This window comes from Harpia harpyja, chromosome 1, assembly GCF_026419915.1.
Source record: "Harpia harpyja isolate bHarHar1 chromosome 1, bHarHar1 primary haplotype, whole genome shotgun sequence".
Classification (NCBI taxonomy): domain Eukaryota; kingdom Metazoa; phylum Chordata; class Aves; order Accipitriformes; family Accipitridae; genus Harpia; species Harpia harpyja.
Window position 1 is genome coordinate 64,965,238 of NC_068940.1, and position 15,746 is coordinate 64,980,983.

General features: G+C 37.6%; 1 protein-coding gene across 7 annotated transcripts in view; it reads left to right on the forward strand.

Annotated features, from left to right (window-relative positions):
* Positions 1-15,746, forward strand: part of SLC4A7 (solute carrier family 4 member 7) — a 98,078-nt gene that overhangs the window by 29,367 nt on the left and 52,965 nt on the right. For all 7 annotated transcript variants that reach the window (XR_008236740.1, XM_052797683.1, XM_052797674.1 and 4 more), the window contains exon 2: positions 7,017-7,098. Coding sequence is in view for 6 of the 7 variants with exons in the window: in XM_052797683.1 (XP_052653643.1) it covers positions 7,017-7,098 (82 nt within the window). In the remaining variant the exon portion in view is untranslated. The remainder of the gene's footprint in view (positions 1-7,016; positions 7,099-15,746) is intronic.

Below are 15,746 nucleotides of genomic sequence, written 5' to 3' on the forward strand. Positions count from 1 at the left end.
AATAGTAATTGTATAACCACAGATAAAATTCACAAGAAAACGGCGTGGGGGTGGAGGTGGGGGTGGGTGGTGACACCAAAACCTTTGAGCTGTACTGGAGTCTTTCCTGTAGTGCTTGAGCAATACCTACTGCTGTGATAGCGGGGGGGGGGGGGAATCTGGGAAGCAGCTGTTCCTGTGCAAATGAGACCATCTCAAATTCAACCAAGGGGGAACCCATCAATATGGTATGCTTCCTATTTTAAACCTGGCGAGTGTTCTGTTTGTGAATTACTATTAATTTTACTCTCATCTGTATATATTTAGAGGGCAAGGCCAGCTAAAAATTGTATGCCAACAAAATGAGACAGGGCCCATTTATACTTGGTGCATTTTCCCTTGGCTGTCAGGTTGATGTGCTTGATTTAGAACTGGTAGTGTTTCATCACTTTGGCAACTTCTGAAGATACAGTATTGCTATGTACACCAATACTGTGCCCAAAGCACTTACTTCAAATGCATTTATAGGACCGCTTGTGCAGTTCAGCTAAAGACTGTTTAACAGGCTGAATAATACCTTCACTTTCTAAATAGTAGTAAGAACTGATTTTTTCATATCCTGGCTGTCTTTCAAGGAGGCAGCAACCGCAGATGCCTGCCCTACTGGCCACCATAGGCTCATCTTACCTCTGGTTTCAAAGCAGGATCAATCTGACAGAGAAGTAAAACAATATATTTAGAACTTACCAAGTGCTGCTGTTAGTTGTTCCTGCAGGTGAACCATGTCAAAAAGCCCTTCCTAATTTACTCGTTCTTACCTAAGGCTACTTGGTGCTCTGTATGGCTAGCAGTGGGAGAGCTATAATGTAGACCTACTGCTGATGATTGCCAGAGGTAGAATGATTGTCACTGAACTCTGCATACAGTAGTCCCAGATGGCATTAACAAATATACTAATTTTCTGGTTTCTTTTCTTATCGTTTCCAGGGTTGCTGTCACTGGTAGACTTGTAGTCCTGTGAAATTAGGAGATAACACTAGTCTTGTCTAATTCCTTCCCCCTCCCCCAAAGTATTAGTGCTTATTAGGTTGCAGTTCTGGGAGATTGAATGGGTAGGGAAGAGGCTGTATGTGCATTCTGTAAATTGGAGATGTATTTTATTTCCTGACTACATGGAGTGTTACGTGTGCTTAGAACAGAAATGCAGGCTTCTGAAACAAACCACTTAAGAAATGCTGCTTTGAAATTGAATTATAAATTACCCTACTGGTTCTTAATTATTCTGAACTATATTTCAGTATATTTCAGTATATATATATTTGTTTGTAACAAAACAAATGAGTTTGTGTGTATCTATCTATACAAAAAGGTCAGTTTTGAAATATTTGATATGTGTACATACACATATCTGGAAAACAGTTGCAAAATTAGGTTTTGTAGTTCCTCTTTAGTTATCTTTGAGATATGTGGTCAAATGAAGGTTTCAGTTTCTTTTTCCAGCTAAACTTTTATTTTTCAAGCAGAGCAATATTGGTAACTTTATTTAATTTTATTTTTTTGTTACTGGAGCCTTGATGGCTATCATATCTGTCTTCTGAATGCAAATCCAACAAAGTGAGGGCTGAAGATATAACAAAAATCCTGCTTTGACTAGCCTTCCTAGGTCTAGGTCAAGCCACCGTTTTGAATTCTGTTTGCAATGATTTGTAAGTTTATTGGGAATTTGCTGTAGGCCTCTACTGTTGTATCCTCTTGACAGCATGCTGGGTTGGATGGATCGTTTGGCCCAGCTTAACTGCTGCTATGTACTGATGATGAAAGAATGAAGAACAAAGTATGAAGAGCAAAATGGACTGTGCAAAAATTCTCATATGCTGTTGATCTTGGTATGTAAATCTGTAGCAGCATGCTATATAGGTTTACCAGTTGGGTCTATAAGCAGTGTGTGCTCATGTTTTGAGAAGAATGGTTTGTTGGTGCCACATTCCAGCCTAAGAGCTCCATCCTGTCTGCCAGATCTGTTGTCTCTACAAAGGCAGAGATGTATCCGTGGGTTCTCGTGGGAAGGAGGGGGGAAGTATTCACCTTTTGTTCAAGCCAGAGAGGATGGGATATAATTACAGTCGTAAAGCAATATGTAGGTTCACTGTGATGGTGTAGGCAGTTGTAGCAGAATAGTTTCAAAATTAGAAGTTTTAAACTCTTGGCCAGGGACAGATGTATAAGGGAAAAATGTAGACATGAACTGCCCCTCCCCTGGTTGTTTGGAGTTTGGTGGGGTTTTTTTAGGTTTGTTTTTTCTTCATTTGCATTTACTTGAATAAATGCTGCAGTGAAGGTTCTTTGTAGCATGAGAGTGGTAATGTATTTTTTTCTTTTTTTGGGGGGAGGGAAGATGGTGGTTTTTTTGTTTGTTTGTGTCCTCCTCTGTGCCCTACTTATTCCCATGAACACTAGTGCTATCTCTTCTGGTGCTGCAAGTAGTTCCCCAACTCTGTTGGGGAAGGACTTTGGGCTGAGGCGATGTAAATGGAGTATACGAACATTGACTTAGCTAAGTAATGGGTTTAAATGTTGAGCTCAAATTATTCTTAACACTATTACTGTATTACTCTTTGATTTCAAAGGTTTACAGTTAACTGTATGAGCCATTTGTATGATCACTGTCTATCACCAGAATGAATTGATTGAACTACATTTCAAGTTCCTTAAAAATGTATTGCTAGCAAGTTGTATCTCTTGGAAGTGGTTATTCAGTAATGCACTTCAGCAGTGTGCCCATCTGAAGTCTGTCGTGTGTATGTGACTGCATAAGGTTAGGTGACCTGCGTGGTGAGAAGAGCTTGTACAGATGACAGTGGAAAGTTTCCTTTAGATTTAATATTCTGTGCGTCATACTTGTGCCGGTCCACTAGACAGTAACTAACACATGCTGCTGGAGGTTGACAACTTAACTCTTGCAAACTTGAGTGCTTTCCTTAGTGATTCATGCAATTTAGGATTGGCTTTTTTTAAATACTACTTTTTAAAAACAGGTAGCGTTAATATTTTAGATATGAGAAGTGTACCATACTAAATGAAGATGAATATTTGAGAAGGTAAATAAGTAAAGTGTAAACAATTTCTGGATACTTGTTTGTCTGCAGTGAAAGGGGAATTATTATTTTCTCCTGGTTAAGAGGAACCTTACTGGAATTCTGCTAGAGCAAAGAGTCTTGAAAGTCTTGTCTGGTCTGCAACAGTTGAAAAGGTGTTTCTTTTTTATGCTGGGGAAAGTTGGGAGGCTGAGAAGACATGTTGTAGTATATGTAGGTACCTCTGGCTGAATACTACGGTTTTACTGGGAGGTTGTTTCTGCAGTACATTTGTGAGTATCCACAAATTTGGTGTTAGGGAAAAGTATACTTAGTGTATTTTAATACGATGTACTAGGAATTTTTTTTTTTTCCCCCTCGAAGTACTCTGGATTTGTTCTGTTTTTATAAACGACCATCTCCTTGTGAAAAAGCAAACCAAAGGTGAAGGCTTAATCTCTCCCTGGGGCACCTTGGTTGCTGCTTGTGTTGTTTCCCTTCTCAATTGCTTTGTCTCTTGTCTGAAAAGAGAAGTTACATACATTCCAAGTTAGTCTTAAATTTTACTTTGGCAGCTGTTTTTTGGGCTTCTGTTGGATTATTGTGCGTAAAGTTTCACATGAAATGGATGGTAAACTGCAGAGGATGCTTGCTCTAAGATGAAGTAACTCTCTGTGCCTAAAAAAGGGAAGCTGATGAGTTTTAAACAATCCCACCTCTCTTTTTTTACGTATGTAAAATGTTCAGAAAGTAGAACATATAAGTGGAATGGGAGTGTGTTTTGATTCAGCAACTGTCACGGTTTTCTCTCACTTTCGTGCCTTAAACTGACATGGTAGATCTTCTATAATTACTGGAAACCTATTCCCTACAGACTTTATTTTTAGCAAGGAAAAGGTTGTAGCTTGGAATTAGTTTTATAGCATATTTGAATATTTTGGGTTTTTTACCTGACCTAAGGCAAAAGTATCTTATGGTCGGATTTGCTATTGGCATCACAAACGGTTATGTTAAAATGATGCTTTGTCTTTTTCTAAACAAAGGCTGTAAATGATATGCTTTCTTTATGTATGATATTTGTGGTTGCTAATGGTTTATTCTTGGAAGAGTCTTTGCATGTGTTGAGTACTTTGAGATAGTGATAGAAGGGTTTGCAAGGGCATGCATGCCTTTCTGTAATCTAATCTCAGAAGACATGTTACTTTCACGTGATGTGGTTTTGAAGGCTGCTTCTGTATGTATACTGTTGGCAAAGTACCTCTGTTACTAAAGCAAAGGGTGATAAATATTAATAACATGGTATAAGGCATACAGCAAGTACAATTTCAAAATGTTATTGGGAGATAAAAATATTTTCTTCTATGTGTATTTTCCACAGTGTGTATGTAATTTTCTACCAGTATGCAGTAGTTTGTATAATATGGAGAAAACCGTTGTATACTGCTCAAAAACTGTGTGTTTGGCAAGCTTCCAAGTGTCCTGAAAGTACTTTGGGGGGGTGGAAGGGAAGAGTGAGGTACAGGATATTTCAGCAGTCTGTGGCTGTAACCATGAAGCTAATTGTGGAAGAAGTTTTAATAGTGGTTTTCCTAATACTAAGTTTTTTTCCTCTCTCATATTGTAAGACACTTAAGATAATTTGGAGGATTTGTAATACTTCATCTATTTCCGTCTCTATTTTGAGTTTTCTGGTAATGTGCAGGATTTGTGTGTATATCCGTTTCTGTGAACTGCAGTGTACTATAGTCCCGTAATCTTCTATTTCTGTGTCACTGAGATAAATTGGAAAGTAGGTATGCTTGACGACTCCTTGGTAGTGTTACGGCCTTACCAATGGAGTTTAATGTTTTGCTGTACTTATTTGGTACTTCAAAAGATTGATTAACTTAAGCTTTTTAATGGTGCTCCTTAGAGACCTCTTTTTGCTATTGGGTTTATGCATGTTAATTTTTTTTCCCCTAATCTCTGTTGGGAAATCCATCTTCAGTAAAGATAACAGCCAAGACTTACTTTGCAACTGTGTTTTTCCCTACCTCCAGAATGGTTATCAGAGAGATAACAGAGGCCAGTTACATTATGAAGGCATCTTCTAGAGGTCTTTTCAATTTTGTTTTGGTGTGTAGGAGACAGGAATGTACTCCCCCCCCTCTTACCACCATGACACTTTCTAAATTTCTGCCATTTCTTTATTAATAAGTCCTTGTAACATTTTCACAGATTTGCCTGCCCATCAGACATGACTTTGGTTTAATCACTTGAATTTTTTAATTGTAGCTGTCTGGAATGTGCAGGAGTTTTGATTTTTCTGACATGAATGAAAAACTCTACTTTTGCAATGTAGCAGTAGTGACAAAGTTATGTTACCATGTAACGCCTTTCTTGAAAACCCTATTCTTTGGGACAGGGCTCAGAATCGACCTTTATTTAGTTTTCAGAGGTTTATTCGGCCATGTGCCGCTCTTTTCTTTTGTATCTTGCTTATTTACATAGTGCCAGCTGAGTTTAGGTGAACGTCGACACTGTTAGGGTTCCCAGTCCCTGTAAGAATCCTGATTTAGGCTTCCATTTTTTCCTCATGAAACCATTACTACAGATCCCACGTTGACTGATGTAAATGCACCAGTGGGCTGCTGCCAGAAGCAGTGATCAAACAGGTTTATTTGTGGTGGATCTAGCTGTCATATGACCACAAGAAAAGTCAGTTTGGTGAACTGATCCAATGGAAAACTAATTAAGTTGTTTTAAAAAAATAAAAAAAATAAAATCCATTGCTTCAGGTCTTTGTATCTGACTTCATGATTGATAGATATGACTTAAGGAAAAAAGTGTGTGCCCAAGGAAGTAGAAAGAGCAGGGACAGTATTCTTTAGCAGTTATCCTGCGGTTATACATGGTTAGATGTGAAGTAAAGCATTACCCTTAGGGTAGGCAGCAGTTCTTTTAGTGAACCAGTTCTGCCAGGAGGCTGTAATTTGTGACCTGTTAAAGTGGACTGTATTCTAAGGAATGCAAACGTTTGGAGAAGGGCAACTTTAATGTTGTTTTGATGTCAAGTCTGAGATGAGATGATGAGATTTCTACTGCTTGGTTATTTTAAGGGTTTGGGTTTTTGTTTTTTTTTTTTTTTTTTTTCCAAGATTGAGCAAAAGGCAGTGTTTAAAGGTCTGCTTTAGTGATGTGCTAAATGTGATTAGAGGGCACGTTCAGAGAAAAGCCTCATTCGTGAGACTACCTCTATTTCAAATACTGTGCTTTTGTGTTATGAGTGGTATGGTTTCAGTAGTAATGGAATCTGAACAGATCGTCTCGCAACTGCTGTTCTCTAACTTTGTGCGTAAAAACATGTGAATTAGGTACAGGTGTGGTCAACAAGCTGTCTGTGGAAACCTGAGTGAAAGGCTTATTTTGATCTTTCCAAAACTGTTGGTCTAGGGAGAGACCCCCAACTTTTGTAACTTAACTCTTTTGCCACCCCTTTGTATAACCTTTGGTTCATGAAAGCTTCTTGCTCGTGCTGGAAAATCTCACACAGGAATTGTCCATTAAGCAAATGGGTTCAAGATTTCTGACTGTTAACTTATGTAACTTTTTATAAATTTGCCAGTTATTTTATTGAAGTAGATTCATTGCTGTTGAATGTAAAACTAAAAGAATATCGCACTCCTGAAATGTATGTCCTGATCCTTGATACGATGAACTCGAGAGCATTGCAAAAGCAAATTGCATGGTACTTAGCATATCTGTTGATGTACTCTGATTTTCCTTCAATACAGGGTATGTTTTCTTGAAGAATTGGATGGGTAGATTTTCAGTGACATTTCCTTTCTCAGTTTTTAAGAGGTGAAAATGTGTTGTTCTAGAAAACTTTGACAAACAGCTTCAGAACTGCAGAATATATTTAGGAATTTTGAAGAAAATTAGTTGTATTTAGTTTTAACTTAAACTTGTGTTTTGTTTCTCCAGGGTCATGATGAAGAAGCTGTTGTGGATATGGGCAAAATCAGCTCTACTATCAATACAAACTTCGAGAAAGAAGAACTAGAGAGTAAGTTTGTGGTGGTTTTCTGTTTGCTTAATATGCATTTTTTTGCCTTGGGATAAAAGATCTATTTTCCTTCAAGTGCAACCAGTATTGCTAAAAAGAATCAGGATTTTATGGCCATCATGAAATTCTAGGCATAAAACCAGCGAACAGCAGATGACATGCGCTGTCTTTTGTCTGTGTGCATGCTAATAAAAGCTGTTATTCAAATCTGTCACAGAAAAAAATATTTAAAAAAAATATTTATGAAGCTTTTCAAGGAAAGCTTGCTTCTGAGATTGTAGGTTTGAAAAAATGATTGCTGTCGGTAAGTAATTTCCCAGCATGAATGATGTCAAGTTCTGCAGAATCAAAACTCAGGGAACAGGGGCCATGAGGGAGATGTTTATTTTGTTTTCTGAAAGTTAAGTATGCTGGTGAGTGTGGCCATGCACTTTAAATACTGAGAGTCTGAACAGATAACAGTGCTTCTAGTTCCATGGTAAACTGTACATTCTGCAATATGCAGTCAGTTAAAGCATTATGGAATCCTGTTAGTCTTCATTATTTGACTTGGGATCCTGCATTTAGCGACAAAAATGGCATCTAGTTAGTTTCACATAGCAAAATGCGAAATTAGATACTTCGTTTAAGATACAATATCTTACTGACTTGAAAAGGAAGTAGATTGGGATGAAGATTCATGGATGCTATTTAGTGAAGCCAGAGGAAAAAGCTAGGGAGGTCCAGTGTTAGAATCTTATTTATTCACCTTTCACACAGAATGCTCTGAAGCTTAATGAACACTTGCAAAATGCTAGAAGACTATCAGTAGATTCACTAAGTAGCATTTCCTGACAGTACCAACTCTTACTGCTTCAGAACACTGCAGAGCCATTATAGCAGCAGTTTCTAGCTGAGAAAAGTTGATTTAGGTTGCTGTCACATTTTCTTATACTGTGGTCTAACAAGAGACAGTTTAAAGTGATTAAAGTTGTTTGTTGCTGTTCCAGTCATACTCTTGCTCTGTTCCCTTCAGTCTGTTACTGCTTTCCATCTTGTACTGACACTTCTGTTTGACTGTCTGTACCATAAGCCTGGTATGTTAAGCCAGCAGAATATGTAACAGTCCTGACAGAGGAAAATAATAAGAAAGATCTCAGCAGTGGAGCACCCAGCACCAGATTGCCACACAGATGGATGTGTGCCAGTGCTGAGCGGAGGAAGGAAGTATGAATGTGAGGCTGAGAGGTGCAGCAGTGGAGGCTGCAACAATGCCAATTTAGATAGGGTTGAGCTGTGGTAAAACCACTGCCATGTCTGTTTCTGCAGCGAAATCTTCAGTGCAGATTTAAGCTGTCTCCTCCTTCATTTTCTTCTTTTGCTTTTCTCTGGGAGATCACCCAGGAAAAACATGTGTGTGTTTTGCAGAGGGGCAGGGGTTAAGGGGAAGCAGGCATTCAGCTGGAGTAGTGTGCCCTGCAGCAGCTTGAACAGCTGTAAGGCTTCAACCACAAAGAATGACATGGGAACATGCAGCCAGATCACTTCCCCAGTCTCTTTCCTAGCACATTTGCAGGAGTGCTTCAGCTAGTACAATGCTGTAGTTACACAAGATACTGGGGGGGAAGGCAGGGGGTTCAGGCCGCTCGAGGCAATTTAAGCACTTGCATTGCTGACTGTGGAAAATACCCCTGTCTTACCCATGGCCAAAGAATAAATTAAGGTGGAACCAAGACTTCTGTTTCATGAGCAATTGAGTCAACATTAACAGCTGTTGAGAGGAGATGAGGAGATCTTACTGTCCTCACCTTGCTCTTAGCCATGCAGCCTTACCTTTCCTTTGGCTACCGCTGACTCTCGTTGGAGTGACCCAGTGTGTCTCAATGTGTGAGAGGGCTGGATATGCAGAGGTTAAACAAATAACTAATAAGTATCTGAGAAGAAAAATGTATTCTAGTAGGATTATCACATGTCTGAAGCTTCATGTAGGCACACATTTTCACATATAAGTAGGAATTATTTTTGGCAATTACATATATTTAGTAGTATCTTACATATTTGTAAGAAAATTGGTCTTTTGGGTTGGGTTTTTGGGGGGTTTTTTTTTGGTTTGTTTTTTTTTTTTTTTTTTTAAATGGTAGAATGGGGAAAGGGAGGGACATGTATTTTGACTTTCACCAGTGGAAACTGTTCCAAAGTAAGAGCAAGAAGTTTTTCCGTTCCTGTACGAAAGAGAAAGGTATGAAGTACAGTTGTTTATGACTTATAGTTGTCTCCTCTGAGATACACTAAATAAGAGATTCTTTAGATTCAGGGTGTTATAGAGAATAAATTTCTGTGAACTTACAGTTCTGTTTGTTTATGAGATCATTAATTCTAGTATTAAAATCTTGCTAGGGGAGAAACGGAATTGTTGGCTGCAAGCAGTAAAAAAACGCGTAGTATTATTTTTTCATTACTGACTTGCGAACGTTTTCTTGTAGGCTTAGGAAGACCTGTAGTCAAGCATTAGGTATTTTAAGTGTTCTAAGACCTGAAACTGTTTCAGTCCAGTTTTCCAACTTGTTTTTCTGGTGACTTGAAGAGGAGTTCTAGGAATTTGGAACCTTTCCAGAAGTGTGTGTTGATTCATTTTCAAGGAGAAGCAGCAAGCAGTTAATTCAGTTTAGCTATGGTGTGAAGCACCAAACCTTTTAAAGCCAGCATGGTCAGGTGATATTTAACTGCTTTAAACCCTGTACAAACTAAAGTTGATTGGTTTGGTGCTGTAGAAGGCATAATTTTGCTACTAATACTAAAGCAAAGGTTTCTTGGTGTTGTCAGTATTGGATACTTCTATTTTCTGGAAGTTTTGTGATGAAATATTAATGGAAAGAGGGCCAGATGCTAAAGGGGAAAATAGATCTTGGAGTTAGGGCTTCCCAAGCTCTGCATTCTATTTATGGTGGCTGGGAAAGTGTGGTACATACCCGGAGTGACAGTGTTTAGGTTAGAAAGGTTAGGCACAGGCTACTTGTTTTGTAACTCTCTTCCTGTAAAAGAGAAACGGTTAGAGATGGTAAACTGCAATTGTGGGCAGACTGTGTGTACTAAATAAAGGTACTGCTCTTTACTGAAGCTGTAAGGCCTTACTATGCAATAACAAATGTCAGTTTACAGAAGAGCTAGAAAGGGGAATAACATCTTAAAATAACATTTTTTAAGAGCACCTCATGTTCTTAACTTGATGCCAGACTCTGAGCTGCCATGAATGAGAGTAATAACAAAGTAAGGCAGGAGCTGGAAGTAAGGCAAGAATACTAATGGCAGAGGTATTTCATGCCATCTTGTAAAAGGCATTTTCTGTTAAGAACCATGTTTAAGGGAATCTTTCTTAAACCTGAGTTAATATGTTTGGCTTGGTGTTACCAGGACCTATCTTTTTAAATGTGTAGTTAATTTTCCACTTTGGTTTGAGGATGTATTTACGAGATATACTTTAAGGGAAAAGGGATATATTCTGTTATTCTTAGCAGACCAGTTACAGGCATAGCAAAGATAAGGAGTTTACACATAACAGAAGTCTTGTTCCAGAAACAATCTGAGGTCAAGAGTGTGTGTCTCAGTAGACTAGTTTTCTGTGGCATAAATCCAAGAAGCAGCTTTCAAGAGTTAAGATGATTTAATAGCTACTCTACTCTCACACTATCCTGTGGCAGGTGTAAGTAGTGTTTACATTTCAAGTGACCATATTATCTCTGATACCTTGTGATGGTTTAGAGCCTTATTTTTCCTTTAAGAAAACAGCTGTGCTTTTCAGTTTATCTTAATTGATAAGGACAAGTAATTAAATAATCCTCCATTTTTCCCCTCTAGAAGTGAATATTGTATATCTAATTGGAAAACTTGCTCTACAAGTGTTTTGCAGTTTAACGTGTTATGTATGACTAGTTAGAAATTGTTGCAGTATTATGAAAGGGCTTTGAGGAACTAAGAGAACTTATACGGCAACTTTGTAGTAGAATGTACTGCTAAGATTTTTTTCAAGTGGCTGGTTTACTATTATTCTACCTTTTAGATGCTTCTAAATTGCAACTCTTCAAAAACCCATAAATAGTTCCTGTAAAATCTTTTAAGAAAACAAATTGTACAGGAGCAGATAAACACAAGTAGTACAATAGGACATTGTAGCTGCTGGTACTTTAAGATTGTGCTTAGTATTTACGTTTTTTTGTTCTGTAATAGGCTGTACTAATTTAGACAGGCAGTACAGAACAGGCTTCTTATGGTTCTCAAGCTACAGAATAAATGCTTGAACATTTACGAGACCCCTTAATGGTCTAGAAAAGAACTGTGTTTAACAGAAAAAGGAATTCTGAAATGCTATTTCTCATAAAGTTGTATCTTTTTATGTGGTCAAAAAGTAGAAAAATGTGATGTGTAACTGCTTCTGAAAACAAAAATTTAGGATGGTCATTAATGATTCTTGCAGACCAGCTTTCATCCATCCTCTCTAGTGATATCCCTGGACTGGAAAGATCTTACCAGCTCCTTAGTTGAGTTGAACTGCGAGCAAGCAAAAACATGTCTATTCAGGTACAGTACAGCTAGTCAGGTATATGAGACATGCTCTGAGTCATATGCAACATCAACAAAAGGTTTACTTGCACCAGTTGTGCTAGTAGCTGGTGCAGGATAATTTATTTTGTCCTCATTGTTCAGAAATAAATGTTAGCTGTGCTCAGAGCCTCTCTATAAGTCACAAAAACTGAGGATGTTTTCCTAATGTGATTTTTAATGTAATCTTGATTAAGTGAATTTTGGAATTAGGCCGCATTGTTACACCTTCGTCACACATGTTGAAAATTTAGTTATAATATCTTTTGCATTATACAGTCCACATCTTGTCCTGTTCATTTATGCAATATTCAGAGAATAATTTTCCTCAACTTATTTTTTTTATTTGTGGTGTTCATCACAGAGGTAAATCCTTAACAAATGCTATCAAAACTGTTTTCAGACTGCCTTTTGAGAGGGAAAGTTGGCAACCTGATTGTGTAGATGTAAAACTCAGTAGGACACCCAAAGTGACTAGACACAATTTTCAGTGTTGCTGTGTCGTTGGTTTTGGAGACGGGTTATTTCTAATTTCTAGAACTTTCTTTTTGGAAGTTGTTTCTGACTCTGCCAGACACAGTACTTACAAATTACTATAAATTCTGAAATGTTTACTTGCATGTTAAATTACTGGAAAGACGTACTGTAAGCTCCTGGCAAGTGAAGCTTAATAGAAGTTATCTGAGACAAGAGATTTTTTTCTGTTTTTACATTTGAGACTTCTTGATGGTAACCTAACAAGAACTGAGTATAAAAGAAGCATAGACTAGTGCACCCCAGAATTCATATTCTTTAGCTAGATAACGATTGTATAAACTTAAAAAAAAAATTAGCAGTTTTGATACCATCATTGCTCTCATCTTTGAGGGAAATTACTCATTATTCTACAAAATGCATACCCTCAAATTGTTACAATTTCTAATGAGTAAGGCTAGATTATCTAATATTCACCTTCCAAAACAGAAAAAACGACTCAATCACATTGTCTGTCCTCTAGTAATGGTTTTTCAAAGTGAATCAGTGTTTAAACTCGAATGAGTTCATGAGAACATCTGCAGCAGACAATAACTTTGCTTATACTTAAATCTTCAAAATCCATTTTGGGAAATGTCCATGCTAATTTTAGCTTTTCTTCTTAAAACAGAGTTGTTTTTAAAATGGATGCCATTCAAAACAAATGCCTTTTACATAAAGATGTAAAATAAATATTTAATGTTAAATAGACTAAGATGGAAGCAATGCTTTTTAAAAGTTTGATATAAACTGTGTCCTAACATTTTTTTTTATTTTCAAACCTGTTTTATCTGAGAGAACATTATGTAGTCTCTGTTCTGCCGCAGAAATTTTATAAAAAGATAACTAACTGCAGTTTTATAATCTGAAATACACATAAAATTGTTATTCAAGTAGTACCGCCATAAAACTGAAGTTTTACCAAACAGCACCAATTGAAACTTAAAACTTTCAGTGAACTTGATGGCTCCAGATTGCTCAAATTTTGAATTTTTGAGATGAGGCAGAAGAAATAGGAGACTGTACTTGATTCTGAAGCCTGTTGTTTCTTGATGGCTTTTCATAACATTTATCTTACTGTTTTTGATCCCTTTAAAATCAGTTGTTCCAAAAATTGGCTAAACCTGTGACTTGATGGATGTCAGAAGTCTTTCTGAATGGGTGACTTCTCCATTTGCATTTCACTGAAAGCTAATGGTTTCACAGCAGTTAAAGCTTTTGAAGTGTGGAATTTTTTTTTTTTTTAATTTCTGAACATTCCTTATTTTATAAAGAAAGTGTGAAAGTTTTGAGTTTTTTCTCAGAAAGGGTAACCCTTACTTGAGGCAAGATTGCATCTGTAATATTTTTCCATATCTCAAAATATCAGGAAATAGATGCATTTGGGGGCAAGCTGATCCATTTAAAGATGTATGCAGCCGTTGTACAAGAGAGGGATGTGATCAAATTTGTCATGAGAATGTATTTGTGACCCATTGATGAAGTGGGAAAATCTTCTTTGCGAACGTTTCTTTTGAAATACTTTACAAGCACAGCCTTACGAATGTGGAAGCCTGGTGTCCTTACAGGGTATGGCATCGGTGAAGGGCTGAGAACATTGGTTTCTTTATCAGTGGACGAAGGTATGTATCCTTTTCCCTGAGCTCTGCTGCAGAGACAGGCTGGACCAAGAACCTTCAGCACAGATAAAGTGTGGGTCCCAACTATGGTCTGATGTGGAGGTACGATGCAAGGGCAGCTCGTCCCCCCTCCCACAGGTACCAAGTGCTGGCTCCTTTGCCAGGCGAGGGAGGTCGATGCTGGCAGTGGGCCACAAAGACCTGGGGCAGACATACTGTGCCAGAATCCCTGCGTAGCTCCGTCAGCTGGCACTCAGCTTTTCCTATTACTGTTGCTACCTGCATGTCTCATGTAATTAGTGATAATGCCTTCTTGAATATTTGTTGATTGTGTCAAACAGAAATATTCAGTGCCTTCTTCTCTTATGACTGCCACTACCAACTCAAACTTGGTTTTAAGTCAGAAAAAAAATCGCTTGTGTGGGTAATGAGAAATCTGGTGTTTACTGCTTCTGCCAGTCAGCGTAATATGATGCTGTCTTTCATTGTGTAGTGAGAAAACACTGTTACTGAGCTGCTTTACTGTATGCTATGCATACTAGATTTTTGGATACGCTTCTCAATTTTATCTGTTGAAGTATTTTAGTATAAAGAGCATATTCTCAGATATACTTAATTATGAGGAGCAACAGGAGATTTCAGCATACAGTCCAGGAGCTTTAATGGATTCCAAAATATGCTCCACCTCGGGAGAACCCTTGGGCTCCAGCTATGGCATGTAACTGTCCCGTGACAAAATTTTCTTTACTCCTTTATATAGATTTGGTTAGAAAATTTTATTTCAAATGTATTATTCTGAAAGCAAGAGATAATTTTTGTCAAATAATTCTTTTACCAAAGCACAGAAGAAGAATCCTTGGTAATAATAAGGCTTCTTTATAGTCAATTCATGCATGGGAGACCAAGATTATATGAAAATATTTTATATTCAATTTTACTACATTAATACCTTAGAAAAAAATTCAACTGTTTCTTGGGAATGTTTCATGTGAAAGAAGTTCATAAAATGAGCTAAAATACTACTGTTTATTTTGGAATATGTAGTTTGTGGCTTACACTAAGTACTTCACTATCAATATTAAACTGTACATTTAATTGCATACTTCAGAAATGTGGCATTACTTTCAATTAGAAAATTAGAGGATTAGCATAGTAGCAGTATTTTCAGTGAATTACTGACTTGAGTGAGTTTTCAGAATTTTCATTATAAATAAATAAACTTTAAACAAAGCGGGGGTGGTGGTGGGATGTAAATGAGGGATTCTTACTTATTCCTTAAGTTTCACCAGGGCAGACAATATTTGGAGAAGACCTTTGGGCTGTGAAGTTTTTTGGGGCATGAAAAGACTTTCTTGTTCTCAGTCTTTACTACTTCCATCCACCTAAGATTGTTTTTCCCATTTGTGTGCTTCTACCTTCAGAGCAGACCTGTGACAGAAGAGGTAGACGTTGTGCTAATAAATTGCATTGAGCTTATTTTTGTGCATACAAGTACTTTCTGTGATGCGAGGGGAATTAATGTCAAAGCATGAGATGATAGATTTCAAATGCTTTCTACTAGGATAATATGTTTGGGGATGTGAGTCAGAAGACATCAAACAGCTGCTTTTTCCCCATTTTATGGTCTTAAGGAACAGACTAGGATCTCTACTGCAGATCGTCCAGTTTTTCCGTACTGGAAAGCTCCAGGCAGGGACAAGATAGATTATGACATTATTTGATTAAATGAAGGCTTTCGTGTAAAATAAATGATCTGTCTTCAGATTATTATTTGAAGATTTTTTGAAAAATAGTAATTCTTGTCATGAAGTTTTTGTCTTCAGCAGGCTGTTGGGAGCTTACTGAGAAGATGGAGTCAGACTCTTGTTGGAAGTGCATAGTGCAAGGGTGAGGGGGACCACGGACAAGAAGCAGTATTGGAAGTGCTGATTGGATGTTAGG